This window comes from Rhinoraja longicauda, chromosome 19, assembly GCF_053455715.1.
Source record: "Rhinoraja longicauda isolate Sanriku21f chromosome 19, sRhiLon1.1, whole genome shotgun sequence".
Taxonomy (NCBI): Eukaryota; Metazoa; Chordata; class Chondrichthyes; order Rajiformes; family Arhynchobatidae; genus Rhinoraja; species Rhinoraja longicauda.
The window spans coordinates 7,975,766-7,991,673 of record NC_135971.1 but is presented as its reverse complement, the minus strand read 5'-3'; the positions used below and the strand labels follow the sequence as shown (position 1 = coordinate 7,991,673).

General features: G+C 50.0%; 2 protein-coding genes across 2 annotated transcripts in view; one reads left to right on the top strand and one right to left on the bottom strand.

The window, feature by feature from the left end:
* The window catches only part of LOC144603044 (zinc-binding protein A33-like), a 124,093-nt gene extending 119,104 nt beyond the window's left edge, over positions 1-4,989 (bottom strand). The window contains 5 exon segments of the mRNA XM_078416175.1: positions 1,738-1,856; positions 1,949-1,971; positions 3,469-3,702; positions 4,406-4,501; positions 4,579-4,989. Coding sequence (XP_078272301.1) covers positions 1,738-1,856; positions 1,949-1,971; positions 3,469-3,702; positions 4,406-4,501; positions 4,579-4,989 — 883 coding nt within the window.
* The window catches only part of LOC144603039 (zinc-binding protein A33-like), a 111,608-nt gene that overhangs the window by 46,834 nt on the left and 48,866 nt on the right, over positions 1-15,908 (top strand). The window lies entirely within an intron of this gene.

Genomic DNA, 15,908 nt, shown 5'->3' with positions numbered 1-15,908 from the left:
TCTTTCAACATATGACAGTCCTGCCATTCTGGGAATTAACCTAGTAAACCTACGCTGCACGCCCTCAATATCCTTCCCCCAATAGAAACATACAGAACAGGTACACGCCCTTTGGCCCAGCATATCAGCGCCATCCATGATGCCTATGAACATAAACTAATCCCATTTGGTTGCACATGGCCCGTTTCCCTCTTTTCCTTGCCCATGCCTATCCCATGTTCCCTGTCACGGCTGTGTAAATATCTCTTAGACATCGGTGTGATCGCTGCTACTGCAGTGACCCCTGGAAGCATATTCTTAGAAGTTACGTGTATTGTTAAAAATCCTTACAATCCTCCGTTAAATTTTCGTACTGTTTCCTTAACCATATGCCCTCTACGATTTACACCTTCTCATAATTTAAAATAATTCTATCAGTTTCCCCTCAGCTTTTGACACTCCACATAAAACAAGCAAATGTATCCCACCTCTCCTAATAGCTAATGCCCTCTAATCCAGGCAGCATTCTGGTAAACCTCTTCTGCACATTTCCCAAGGCATCCACATTCTTCCTGCAAAGGGATGACCAGAACTGCACAAAATACTACAAATTATCCCTAAGTCCTGTAAAGCTGAAACATAATTTCCTGACTCGTGTATCAATGTTGTATCGTTCTCCTGTGTTGCATGTGTTCCTGGATCTTACAATTCAGTGCTTTATCCTGGCCAATCTTTGCATCACGCAAAAACATCAATGTGTCCCGCAAACCAAGTGAAATAAGTCCATATGTTTTACCTTGTTTAATGGAGTCAAACGTTTCTATCAACGTTGTCTTCAACAAAAAGAGGTGGTTGAATTTTTCAGCCGTTATAGAAACATAGAAAATAGGTGCAGGAGTAGGCCATTCGGCCCTTCGAGCCTGCACCGCCATTCAATATGATCATGGCTGATCATCCAGCTCAGTAGCCTGTACCTGCCTTCTCTCCATACCCCCTGATCCCTTTAGCAAAAAGGGCCACATCTAACTTCCTCTTAAATATAGCCAATGAACTGGCCTCAACTACCTTCTGACAATGATTTCACCTGATCACTAATCCTGCAAATCCGCTCCAACCGCTCCTGGGCCTCTGTAAGAACAAAGCCCCGTGCTCGGTTTCCAAAAACTACCGCCCGGACGCTACTCCAACCACTCCAACCGCCCACCCAAAAGAACCGAATGATCTCCTGGGAGAGGCGAAAAACCGGATTAAAAACCCAGGCCAATTTGGGAAAAGAAATCCGTGAAATTCCTCTCCGACCCCAAGCTAGGCGATCGAAACTTGTCCGGGAGATCACACAGGTCTTACTCCTTACTATCCCCACACAATACTACGGTCTCTGCTCTCTCTCACACACACACATGCACACTGATTACTGCTACCGTTGTTCATTATAATTTAATTCCGTTACTTCCAATTTCCTGACTGCCGTGGTAGAATTCAAACTCATAGGTCAGAGTGTTTTTGCGGTGTGGGTGGGTTGGGTTGCATTGGTTCATCCAACAGCCTGGGTATTTGTTGTATCGTGCTCCTGGGTTGCATGTGTTCCAGGATCTAACATCTCCAGCTGACCATGTGTGCGTGAGGCTTCTCAGCCCGTGGGTTGGTGCAGAAATGAAACTCCAATTACCATTCAGAGCTTTATCCTGGCCAACCTTTGCATCACATAAAACATCAATGTGTCCCACAAACCAAGTGAAATAAGTCCATATGTTTTACCTTGTTTAAAGGGGTCAAACATTTTTATCAACGCTGCCTTCAACAAAGAGAGGTGGTTGAATTTTTCAGCTGTTATGGCACCATCTGTCACTGACAATGAATTCACCTCATCACTAATCCTGCAAATATTAAATAGCTGATTACAAATTGTGCATTGATGTTTATGAGGAAATAAGTTACATGCAGAGTTTCAGTGAAGAACATGCCCTACCTTCGCTTGCGAACAGCTTCCTCCTGAAATAAATAAAACACAAGACTGAATTGACCGAGGCAGAACTGCTGAGAGCACGAATTTCACCCAGATTATTATGAGGTGTCAAAAATTCCCATTTCTCCACTCTCACCCCCATTGACACACTGAGGAGAATAATGATATTGCAGACATAGAACCGATGGAGGAAGTATAAAAATTATTCTGAAAATTACACGATGCTGACAGGATAGTCTGGAAACGATGCGAACAGGGAGGAGTCAGCGCTGCTGTCGCAGCTGCGGCTTGCCTGCAGTCCGTCTGTCTTTTGTGTTTTTTGTTGTTTTTGTCTGAATTGTAGTTTTAATATGGTGTAGGGTTTGTATGTTATGTTTGGGGGGGGGGGTGGGAGGGAACGGGAACTGTAAAATTCTCTCTCCCGAACGGAGACGCGACCTTTGTTTCTGTGTCGTGTTTCCGTTCCCGCTGCGGCCTACCAGCGGCCATGCACCTGGGACCACCTGGGGCTCTGGTTCGCAGAGCCCACGGCCTGGACTCACCACCTGCGGCGTTGGCCTCCTTCGGATGCTGCGAGAGCGGCTGCGACTCGTCTCCGGAGGCTCCGGTGCGGGCCGCCTGGACGTCGGAAGCCCGCAGGCCGCTGGATGGGAGCAGACATCGGGAGCTGCGGCAGAGGCAGCGTGTTCGCCCGCCCCGAATCGCGATGCTTGGGTCGGCCCGCCACGGACCTTTTACCGTCCAGCGCGGCCTGAAATAGGCCGCGGGATTTTCACCGCCCAGCGGGGGCTTCAATGTCGGGAGCCACGACCGCCCCGACGTGGCAACTCCAACAGCCTGACCGCGGGAGAAGACGCCAGGGGAAGAGAAAAGCCATTGTGGCCTTCCATCACAGTGAGGAGGGACTGGAGGAGACTCACTGTGATGGATGTTTCTTTTTGTTTGGTGTTAGTTTGTGATTGTATGTGTTATTGCATTTTTATTGTTTATTCTTATTGGTCTTATTGTTCAACTGCGGGTAATGTTTCATTTCACTACACATTTATGTGTATGTGACAAATAAACGACTATTGATTGACAGGCTGTGCGTTTCGGCTGAATAAGGGATAGGCCATTTAGAACGGAGATGAGGAAAAACTTTTTCAGTCAGAGAGTTGTGAATCTGTGGAATTCTCTGCCTCAGAAGGCAGTGAAGGCCAATTCTCTGGATGCTTTCAAGAGAGAGCTAGATAGAGCTCTTAAGGATAGCGGAGTCAGGGGGTATGGGGAGAAGGCAGGAACCCCATTGAGAATGGGAATGATCAGCCATGATCACATTGAATGGAGTTGCTGGCTCGAAGGGCTGCATGGTCTACTTCTGCACTTGTTGTCTCTTGTCTATTGAATATGATGTTAGTGATGTGTAGGAAGAAACTGCAGATGTATAGACAATAGACAACATAGTTGAATTTGTTTCAAATATATCAGACGCCATTTTGTGATAGTGCCCATTTAAAGAAGCAAATTTAAATAGACTTCCTTACCTCTAGAAATTTCACGCTGTCTTTTTGTCCCATCCGTTTCTGTAAACGCAGGAGTTCCTCCTGAATATAATTTAAATTCCCTTGAATCTCCCGATGATTTTTCTCCATTGGATTTAGAACCCGCTCCTCGTCTTCTCGGATATCTTTGTGGAAGTCCTTTTCTTTCTCAGTGATAATCTGGTGCAGTTCAGCAAACTGGGATGTGACATGGGACTGAAGGCTGTGTGACTCTTCCTGTCAAATGAATGCTGAAGATTAACATAATATATTTCTGTATTGTGTTTGCTAACAGAATAAGTGACCAGTTAGCCCATCAGCGTCCGGTTCTCAGAATTATCTAATCAATCAAATTCTCTCACACTTTCCTGAAACAAAGAAGTTTAATTCTCCTTCCCATTCCCACACTGACCTTTCCGTCCTAGGTCTCCTCCATTGTCAGAGGGAGGCTAATTGCAAAATTGGAGGAACAGCATCTTATATTTCACCTGGGCAGCTTTCAGCCCAGTAATATTGACTTTTCTCACTTCAGGTAGCCCCGGCATTCCCTCTCTCTCTCCCTCCCCCACCCAAGTCGCACTAACTTCTCACTTTCACCCCATCCCAATGGCATGTTTCCTTTATCGTCGTTACTTGTTTCCATATCTTTTATTCATTGTTCTTTATTTCTCTGCGTCATCATCTACTCCCTGTCCCTCGTTTCCCTTATCTCTAACCAGTCTGAAGAAGGGTCTTGTCTCGAAACATCACCCATTCATTCTCTCCAGAGATGCTGCCAGTCCCGCTGAGTTACTCCAGCTTTTTGTGCCTATCTTCGGTTCAAACCAGCATCTGCAGTTCCTTCCTAGGCACCTAATTTCAGCAGTCAATTGATCCAGCATGTCCACTACACATTAAAATGAGCAACGCTGCATAAAAATTCCCGACAGAAAGGACTCACCCGAACTTTGGAAATCTTTCGTAGTTGTTGCTGTTCTATTTTTTCGATATCAGATTTATTTTTCGTGACAGATTCTATGGCCGATTTTACCGGAGCCTAAGATCAAAGAATAAAGGCGTTAGACAACAAAGACTCAACAAGGTAAATAAAGATACAAATCTGTTTGCATTGACCTTGTAGATGTCAACAGCTTCTTTAATCGGCTGCAAGCTGTGGTTTCTGTGTTCCACCGCATCTCGACAAACCAGACAGACCAGTTTCTTGTCATTTTCACAAAACTGCTTCTTTTCTTCCTGATGTTCCTCGCAGAAAAGATTACTTCCCTTCTCTTCTGTATTCAGGCTCAGTGCTCGAGCTTTCTCAGCGATATTCGCCAAGGCCCGATTTACTTTGAGGGTGCGGTCTGTAATCTCCGCTCTACATTCCGGGCAAGAGTTTCTCCACTCCCTGCCCCAACTCTGTGTGATACAGGAGCGGCAGTAGTTGTGGCCGCACTCCAGTATAACCGGGTCGGTGAAGAAATCCAGGCAGATGGGACAAACTACCTCCTCGGACCAACTGTCGACCTTGTCTTTCGAAGCCATTTTAATTCCAGGTGCTTTCGGATTTGAAGTCTATTTGCTTTTGTAATAAAGTTGTTAAATCCACGCTAAGATACAACACATCATTTTATTGAATCACTTACATCACAGGACCTACAGCACATTACAGCTCCGAGCTGCTGCACCTACTGCCTGACGTAGGCGAGTACTTAATATTATAAAGCACATACTAGGCGGGACTACTACTAACAAACACTATGATTGGCTAGCATGCAATAGCCCATCTACACTTTTGGGAGCGGCTGAATTCTTGCAGTATCGCATTGTCCACTCCGCACCCTCCCACTTCGTAGCATATATGTTAATTGACTGCAATAGACAATAAACAATAGACCCAGGAGGAGGCCATTCAGCCCTTTGAGCCAGCACCACCATTCAATGTGATCATGGCTGATCATTCTCAAACAGTACCCCGTTCCTACCTTCTCCCCATACCCCCTGACTCCGCTATCTTTAAGAGCTCTATCTAGCTCTCTCTTGAAAGCATTCAGCGAATTGGCCTCCACTGCCTTCTGAGGCAGAGAATTCCACAGATTTACAACTCTCTGAGTGAAAAAGCTTTTCCTCATCTCCGTTCTAAATGGCCTATCCCTTATTCTTAAACTGTGGCCCCTGGTTCTGGACTCCCCCAACATTGGGAACATGTTTCCTGCCTCTAACGTGTCCAACCCCTTAATAATCGTATATGTTTCAATAAGATCCGCTCTCATCCTTCTAAATTCCAGTGTATACAAGCCTAGTCGCTCCAGTCTTTCAACATATGACAGTCCCGCTATTCTGGGAATTAACCTAGTAAACCTACGCTGCACGCCCTCAATAGCAAGAATACCCTTCCTCAAATTTGGAGCCGAAAACTGCTCACAGTACTCCAGGTGCGGTCTCACTGCGGCCCTGTACAACTGCAGAAGGACCTCTTTGCTCCTATACTCAACTCCTCTTGTTATGAAGGCCAACATTCCATTGGCTTTCTTCACTGCCTGCTGTACCTGCTTGCTTCCTTTCAGTGACTGATGCACTAGGACACCCAGATCTCGTTGTATGTCCCCTTTTCCTAACTTGACACCATTCAGATAATAATCTGTCTTCCTATTCTTATCCGCATTAAACTGCAAGGTTTCATTGGGAAGTTGTCCGAACAAACCTCCAAGTAATCTCACAGGAGTTCTTGAAAGTCAATATACCAGAGATATAGCCCTAAGTCAGTGTAAAGAAGAACAAAGGGGACCAAGGTCAAAATGGTGCCATACGTGGATGGGAAACGATGGTGAAATTTAAATTCAGAGCAACTGTTCAATGGTAACGTGCGAACACCGGTGAAATGTGGCGTTCCACACTCTCTCGGTGTAATCTACACGTGCAGGAAAGAACTGCAGATACTAGTTTAAACCGAAGATAGACACTAAAAGCTGGAGTAACTCAACGGGTCTGACAGCATCTCTGGAAAATAGGAATGGGCGATGTTTCGGGTCGAGACCCGTCTTCAGAGTGAGCGTTCGGGGAAAGAGAAACGAGAGATATAGACAAGGATGCAGAGAGATGTAGAACACATGAATGAAAAATATGGAAAAAAAAGTTAGGGTGATAACGGAAACAGGCCATTGTTAGCTGGGTATTTATTCACAAAATGCTGGAGTAACTCAGCAGGTCAGGCAGCATCTCAGGAGAGAAGGAATGGGTGACGTTTCGGGTCGAGACCATTCTTCAGACTGATGTCAGGGGGGGCGGGACAAAGGAAGGATATAGGTTGACACAGGAAGATAGAGGGAGATCTGGGAAGGGGCTGGGGAAGAGAGGGACAGAGGAACTATCTAAAGTTGGAGAAGTCAATGTTCATACCACTGGGCTGCAAGCTGCCCAGGCGAAATATGAGGTGCTGTTCCTCCAATTTCCGGTGGGCCTCACTATGGCACTGGAGGAGGCCAATGACAGAAAGGTGAGACTGGGAATGGGAGGGGGAGTTGAAGTGCTCAGCCACTGGGAGATCAGGTTGGTTAAGGCGGACTGAGCGAAGGTGTTGAGCGAAGCGATCGCCGAGCCTGCGTTTGATTTCGCCGATGTAAAGAAGTTGACATCTAGAACAGCAGATGCAATAGATGAGGTTGGAGGAGGGGCAGGTGAACCTCTGTCTCACCTGGAAAGACTGCTTGAGTCCTTGGATGGGGTTGAGGGGGGAGGTAAAGGGACAGATGTTGCAACTCGTGCGGTTGCAGGGGAAAGTGCCCGGGTATGGGGTGGTTTGGGTGGGAAGGGACGAGTGGACCAGGGGGTTACGGAGGGAACGGTCTCTGTGGAATGCAGAAAGGGGAGGGAATGGGAAGATATGGCCAGTGGTGGGGTCCCGTTGTTGGTGACGGAATTGTTGGTGGATGATTTGTTGGATACGCTGGCTGGTGGTGTGGAAGGTGAGAACGAGGGGGTTTCTATCCTTGCTGCGAATGGGGGGAGGGGGAGCAAGTGCGGAGCTGCAGGATGTAGAAGAGACCCTAGTGAGAGCCTCATCTATAGTGGAAGAGGGGAAGCCCCGTTTCCTGAAGAATGAGGACATCTCTGATGCCCTAGTGTGAAACACCTCATTCCGGGCGCAGATGCGGCGTAGACGGAGGAATTGGGAGTGGGGGATAGACTTTTTGCAGGAGACAGAGTGGGAAGAAGTGTAGTCCAGTTTTCCATTCCATGCGGGCACTATTGTTTTACAGCTAAAATGACCTGCCATCGCACAGATGCAATGACCCAGTGTTGGTTTTGACCTGGTGCTCAATTTGTGGAGTCTGCACGTTCTCGCTCTAACCTCGCGGACCTCTATTCGATACTCCGGTTTAGTCGCACTAAAAAATAGAGTTGCTTCTGTTCTTTGGTAACGGTTGAAGGGATTTAGCGGAACACGGGGCGAGCTAAACTGGGAATTAGTTTAAACGGGTGTTTGAGAGCTTGACGAGAAGCCACACAGATTCACAGAGTTACACAACGTGCTGGAGTAACTCGGCGGGTCAGGCACCATCTCTGGAACCATCTTCTCTGACCACTGCCCCCTCCAGGCCTCCTGTCACCTAACAAGAGGACCGGAAGGCGGGCAGAGGGACGTGGAAGTTAAATGGGGAGCTGAGAACATTGAGGACCTAAAGAGGGACTACGCATGTTGGAGAACTGTGAGGCCCCTCTTTGACTCCCCGACACTCTGGTGGGAAGCAACCAAGGAGAACATCAAGAAGTTCTTCGTCTCCAAAGGTGTTCAGAGAGCAAGACAGAGAAAGAGGGAATTGTGTCAACTCCAGATAGATTTCCAGCAACTGCTCCTTCTGCAGAAGAGAGGGGTGGATGTGAGGGAGGAACTTAGAGAGTTGAAGTGCCGGCAAGCTCGGCTCTTTACCTCTGAATCCTCCAAGATAATTTTCTGGTCAAGGGTCCGCCACGTGGAGCAGGATGAGACGTGCTCACGTTTCTTCTTACATAAGGTTCATAGGGGGATCTCTGTGATCAACAGCCTTAGGGAGGAGGACGGCTCGGTAACATCCTCGCAGACAGACATGCTGAGGATCCGCAGATCCTTTTATAAGGATTTGTACGAATTAAAGACCACAGACAGCACCGCCTCCCAGAAATTCCTGTCCTCCATCACGGAAGTCTTGGACGACAGCAAGCGGGAGTGTCTGGACCAACCACTGACCCTGGAGGAGCTGACTGGCTCCATCCATTCCTTTGATTCGAGTAAAACTCCTGGAAGCGACGGCTTACCGGCAGGGTTGTATTGGGCTCTGTGGGACTGGGTGGGCCTGGACCTGCTGCAAGTGTACAAACACATACTTCTAGCAGGCAGCATGTCAGACTCTATGAGGAAGGGCAGCATCACCCGAATCTACAAGCAGAAGAGGGAGATGAATGATATAAGGAATTGGAGACCCATCACATTGTTGAATGTAGACTACAAGATCCTGTCTAAGGCCATTGCCAACCGGATCAAGTCTGCTCTGGGACAGGTGATCCACCCGAACCAAACCTGTGCTGTACCGGGCAGGAGAATTTCAGACAGCCTGGTGCTGCTGAGAGATACCATTGCCTACATGCAGGACAGACGGGTGGATGCCTGCCTGGTCAGCTTGGACCAGGAGAAGGCCTTCGACAGGATATCGCACACGTACATGAGGGACGTGCTCTCCAAAATGGGCTTTGGGGAGGGAATCAGGAAGAGGATCCAACTGCTCTACTCCGATATCTGTAGTGCAGTCCAAATCAATGGTTGGGAATCAGACAGCTTCCCCGTCAGGTCTGGAGTCAGGCAGGGTTGCCCTCTGTCCCCTGTCTTGTTCGTCTGTTGTATTGAGCTCTTTGCCGAATCCATCAGGAAGGATGCGAGCATAAGAGGAGTGACATTGCCAGGCAGTGGGGGCACTCAGGTCAAGGCCTCCCTGTACATGGACGATAGACAATAGACAATAGGTGCAGGAGTAGGCCATTCAGCCCTTCGAGCCAGTACCGCCATTCAATGCGATCATGGCTGATCACTCTCAATCAGTACCCCGCTCCTGCCTTCTCCCCATACCCCCTCACTCCGCTATCCTTAAGAGCTCTATCCAGCTCTCTCTTGAAAGCATCCAACGAACTGGCCTCCACTGCCTTCTGAGGCAGAGAATTCCACACCTTTACCACTCTCTGACTGAAAAAGTTCTTCCTCATCACCGTTCTAAATGGCCTACCCCTTATTCTTAAACTGTGGCCACTTGTTCTGGACTCCCCCAACATTGGGAACATGTTTCCTGCCTCTAATGTGTCCAATCCCCTAATTATCTTATATGTTTCAATAAGATCCCCCCTCATCCTTCTAGGACCAGGGTCGGTCCGCAGACTGATCAGCGTCTGCGACCAGTTTGAATCGGCCACGTAGGCCAGGGTGAACCGCAGGAAGAGCGAGGCCATGCTCTTTGGCAACTGGCCCGACCGATCTTCCATCCACTTCACCATCAAGCCTGACTTCTTAAAGGTGCTGGGGATCTGGTTCGGGAAGGCTGAGGCTTGTGACAAGAATTGGCTGGAGCGGATAGCCATGGTAGGGAAGAAGCTGGAGCTGTGGAAGCAGCGCTCCCTCTCCATCACGGGGAAAAATCTGGTCATCAGGTGTGAGGTGCTCTCGGGGCTGCTCTACTTGGCGCAAGTGTGGCCCGTCCCTCCCTCCTACGCCACGGGGATCACCCGGGCCATCTTCCGCTTCATCTGGGGGTCGATGATGGACCGGGTGCGATGAGCCACAATGCACAAGTCGGCAGGCAACGGGGGTAAATCGTGGCCAACGTCGCCCTCATCCTGATGGCCACCTTCGTGTGTGGCTGCATCAGGCGGAGCGTAGAGCCAAGGCACGTGGGCACCGTGCAACTACCTGCTGAGGTTCTACCTGTCCCCGGTGTTGCGAAGGATGGGCCTGGCGCAGATGCCACGCAATGTGCCAGTCAGCTGGACACTGCCACACCATCTGTCGCTCGTGGAAAGGTTCTTCTGGACCAACACCTTTGACCACAAGTCCATCGGGCAGTGGTCAGCACGGAACGTCCTGCAGGCACTGCAGGGGAATGACTCCATGGATCCTGTGGCGTGGTTCCCAGAACAGACTGCCCAGCTTGTCTGGCAAAATGCCTCGTCGCCAGAACTCACCAACAAGCACCAAGACCTGGCTTGGCTGGCGGTGAGGGGAGCCCTCTCAGTCAGATCCTTCCAGCACCGCCGGAACCTCACTACCAGCGCACGCTGCCTTCGGGACGGCTGCTATGGAGAGGAGACGGTTCCCATCTCTTCACAGAGTGTGGATTTGCCAAGAGAGTCTGGAGAGGTTTACAGGGGTCCCTGTCATGATTTATTCCGAGCAGCTCCGTCACAGAGGACTCTGTGATCTACGGACTGTTCCCAGGGACGCATTCAGAGACTGACATCGAGTGCTGCTGGAAGGTCATCAACACGGTGAAAGACGCTCTTTGGTCTGCGCGAGCTTTGTTGACCCTCCCAGCGGAGCGAGCTGTCCGTTGGGTAATGTTGCTGACTGGGCCCGCTGCAGACTGCAGGAGTATGTGCTGAGGGAAGCACTGAAGCTCGGTGCAGCCAACGCCAAGGCCCTGTGGGGGAGGACCACAGTCTAGGGCCCTTCCGCTGCTGGACATGAGGGGCAGGGTGTGGTGGAGACGCCCTCCAAATAAGGGATACTGGTTAATCTCAAAACAAGGGCAGGGGTTCCACGCCAGTGGGCCACATAAGTGGCAAGGGTGGGGAGGCAATTTTATGCATTCGGTGCTTTGAATGTATGTATTGAATGTATGTGTAGCCTCCGAGAATGTCGGATGGAGTTTTGGAGGGGACACGTTTTGTATATATTTATTTCTTGAACAAAGTATGTTTTTGAAAATAAAAAAAACCTCTAAGCGAAACTAAACCAATCTGTACGTTTGCCCTTCGTTCTGTGTCTGCAATATTCTTTGTTTTGCTCTGTGTGGCCGCGAATGTCAGAGTTGGAGCAAGGGAATCGTCGATAACATAATAAATTGGGTGAAATTCCTGCTCTCGGAATGTGAAGGGTTCGTCTAATAGAAACATGGAAACATAGAAAATAGGTGCAGGAGGAGGCCATTCGGCCCTTCGAGCCAGCACCGCCATTCATTGTGATCATGGCTGATCGTCCACAATCAGCATCCCGTGCCTGCCTTCTCCCTGTATCCCATGATTCCACTAGCCCCCAGAGCTCTACCCAACTCTCTCTTAAATCCATCCTCTGTGGCAGAAAATTCCACAAATTCACAACTCTCTGGGTGAAAAAGTTCCTTCTCACCTCAGTTTTTAATGGCCTGCCCTTTATTCTAAGACTGTGGCCCATGGTTCTGGACTCGCCCAACATTGGGAACATTTCTCCTGCATCTAGCTTGTCCAGTCCTTTTATAATTTTATATGTTTCTATAAGATCCCCTCTCATCCTTCTGAACTCCAGTGAACACTCCGTCTCATTCAACTTCAGCTGTGGTGTTTTGCAATATTTATTTCAAGATGAAGCTGGTCGCAAGAGAAGCTAGGACATATTCTTCAGTTAAACTCTGTGTGGAACTGAACTACCTTAGTGCCAACGGTGAATGCTGTAGAATATTTGCAGGATATCAGTGATGATGGCCAGTTATTGTCAGTGGCAGATGGTGCCGTGCTGGGTCAAAAAATCGACCACCTCGTTTTGTTGAGCACAGCGTTGAGCGGAATGTTTGACTCCATTAAGCCAGGTAGAATATATAGATCCCTTCATCTTTCTTTGTGAGACTCGTTTAAGTAGTATCAAGTGAATGTCAGGTGATGTTTTTTAATCGCGGCACAACGGGGTACTGATTGAGAATGATCAGCCATGATCACATAGAATGGCGGTGCTGGCTCGAAGGGCCGAATGGCCTACTCCTGCACCTATTGTCTATTGTCTATTGTCCATAACCCCACCTTCTGCGAAGCATCACCGTCGCACGGTCAGATGAAAAGATCGGATCCCCGACCACATGCAACTCGAGAGTACAATCAAGTCCGTTTGGTTGAACACCTTCGCTCAGACCGTCCAAACCTGCCTCATCTCCCGGTTGCTAAACACTTCAAATCTCATACTAATCTTTCTGTCCTGGGCCTCCTCCACTGTTAGACTGAGGCCCAGCGCAAATTGGAGGAACAGCACCTCATATTTCACTTTGGGAGCTTACACCACAGCGGTAGGATTATTAATTTCTCTAACTTCCAGTAACCCTTGCTCTCCCTCTTTCTCCATCCCTCTCTCATCCTTGTTCTACCACCAGTATGACTGTCCCCCTGGTTAAATTGTACTTCTGGTTTGCTTCGTTGTCACCGTCTCCTAGCTAACAATGATCTATTCTACATTTTACTTGAGCAGCATCTCATTTGATGTCTCGTTTTCACACCTTACCCTTCCTTATTCTCTGCGTATGAAGATATATTGTAAAATAAAAAGAACTGCAGATGCGGGTTTATACCAAAGATCGACACAAAGTGCTGGAGCAACTCGGCGGGTCAGGCAACATCTCCGGAGAACATGGATAGGATGTCCCTAGTGGGTGTAGGATAGTGTTAATGTACGGGGATCACTGGGCGGCACGGACTTGGAGGGCCGAAAAGGCCTGTTTCCGGCTGTATATATATGATATGATGATGATATGAGACGCTTAGGGTCGAGACTCTTATAGACAATAGACAATAAGTGCAGGAGGAGGCCATTCGGCCCTTTGAGCCAGCACCGCCATTCAATGTGATCATGGCTGATCATTCTCAATCAGTATCCCGTACCTGCCTTCTCTCTAAACCCCCTGATCCCTTTAGCCACAAGGGCCATATCTAACTCCCTCTTAAATATAGCCAATGAACTGGTCTCAACTACCTTCTGTGGCAGAGAATTCCACAGATTCACCACTCTCTGTGTGAAACAAAACGTTCTCATCTCGGTCCTAAAAGACTTCCCCCTTATCCTTAAACTGTGACCCCTTGTTCTGGACTTCCCCAACATCGGGAACAATCTTCCTGCATCGTTTATGCGCGATCGTTCTCTTCCAGACCCGACTGGACAAGAGAACAAGACCTAATACAATATAATACAATACAATCTATCTTTATTGTCATTGTACAGGGGTATGACGAGATTGGGAATGCGCCTCCCATACGACGCAATAAATTAATTAGCTAATCAGTATTAATTTAAACAACCCAATGAAACAAATTAGAACAGTTTTAAAACAGAATAAAGTGCAAGTAGATCTGTGGCGGATCACTGTGTGATGTGACCATCCGGCTTAGCAGGACCGGTTCATAGAAGCTATGGTCCTGGGGATGAAGCTGTTCCTGAGTCTGGAGGTGCGGGCGTAGAAGGCCTTGTATCGTCTGCCCGATGGTGGAAGTTCGAACAGACTGTTGCAGGGGTGTGAGGTGTCTTTGTAGATGCTGGTAGCTTTTCTGAGGCATCGTGTGTTGTAGATGCCCTCCAAGGCTGGTAGCTGTGTTCCTAGGGTCCCCCCCGAAACACTTCATTTCGGGCTCCCTGCCTTAATTTCGGGCTTATCGACCGGCCACATTGGTGACCCCGACGCTCCATTGGTGTCGTAATGGAGTCAAAACACAGAGCCGCCCCTCTGTCCGCCTCACAGGCCGACCAGGCCCTGTCTCTCGACGCGGTCTCCCGTCAAACTACCGATGTTCTGGACCACCCGGCCTCCGGTCTGGTTTCAGCAGGTTGAGGCATAATTTCAGCTGCGGGGCATCACGGTGGACGACACCCGCTATTTCTACCGCCGGCACCTGCATTCTGTGCCAGACGGCAAAAATTCGGCGCCGCGTTCAGGAGTTCGGTCTACCCCGCCGGCGGTTCCCCCTCCTGCACGTGGACATTGTGTGGCCTCTCCCGCCGTCCCGGGGCATCACCCACCTCCTCACGGTGGTGGACAGCTCCACGCGGTGGCCGGGGGCCATACTGCTGGCCGACACATCCACAGCTACATGCGCTCGTGTGTTATCCGCGCACTGGATTGCTCGCTTTGGGGTGCCGGTGGTCATCTCGTCAGACCGGGGGGGGGGGGCACAGTTCACCTCTGAGCTGTGGGCGGCCATGGCTCACCAGTTGGGCGTGCGGCTGCACCACACCACGGCCTATCACCCGCAGGCAAACGGCCTGGTGGAGAGCTTCCACCGGCAGCTGAAGGCAGCGCTGAAGGCGCGACTCTCCGGCCCGGACTGGATGGACGCACTGCCGTGGGTCTGGCTGGGCATCCGGAGGACCTGACCTCATCTTCGGTGGAGCTCGTGTACGGGTCGCTGCTCACGGTGCCCGGGGATTTTGTGCCCTCAGCGCCGGGGCAGCAGGGACCGCCCTCATCCGCCCTACAGCGCCTTCGCGAGTTGGCAAGCTCGCACCCGTGCCGACATCCCGCCAAGGGGCATTCCGCCCGCACGGGCTATCGGCCCTCCAGGTTTGCCCCTATGCTTTCCAGCACCGTGACGCCCACAGGGCGCCACTCCAGAGGCCGTATCGGGGCCCGTACCGGGTGCTGGAGCACGGGCAGACAACCTTTGTGCTGGGCATGGGGGGGGGGGGGGGGGTCGTGTCGACTCACCGCGTAAAACGGGCACATTTGGACATTGACCAGCCTGGGCTGGTTGCCCAGTGTCGGCTGCGAGGTCTCCCCCCTTCGCGGCTCCCTCAACCTGTGCCTCCGCCGGCCGACATCCGTACGCGGTCCGGTCGGGATGTGCGCCCGCCGGTGCGTTTCGTGCCTCCTGTTCTGTGGGGGAGGGGGGGCTCCCAAGGGTCGGGCCATATCACTATCGAACCCCTCGGCATGGGAATGGACCCGTCCGGGAGCGGCCCTTAGCGACAGGGATAAAGGCCAGGGGGGTTAGGGCGCGATTGTTCCCTTGCAGACCCGACTGGACAAGAGAACAACAGCTAATGAAGTCCCTCCCGAAACACCTGGCTCCTCGCCTTCATTTCGGGCTTATCGACGCGCCACAACTTCAAATATTTTCTGTACCTTCCCATTCCCAGCGTTCATCTTTATTCTTCTCACTCCATGTAATTTCTCGCTCCATTCGTCCTTCCTATTTACACCTCGATTGTATCGCAAAATGCTGGAGTAACTCAGCAGGTCAGGCAGCATCTCAGGAGAGAAGGAATGGGTGACGTTTCGGGTCGAGACCCCTCTTCAGACTGAAGAAGGGTCTCGACCCGAAAGGTCACCCATTCCTTCTCTCCTGAGATGCTGCCTGACCTGCTGAGTTACTCCAGCATTTTGTGACACCTTCGATTTGTATCAGCATCTGCAGTTATTTTCCTATTTACACCTGGTCAGTCGGACCTATACCGCCCTCTCCCGGATAAAATCAGCGCCACTTCATTATACCACAGA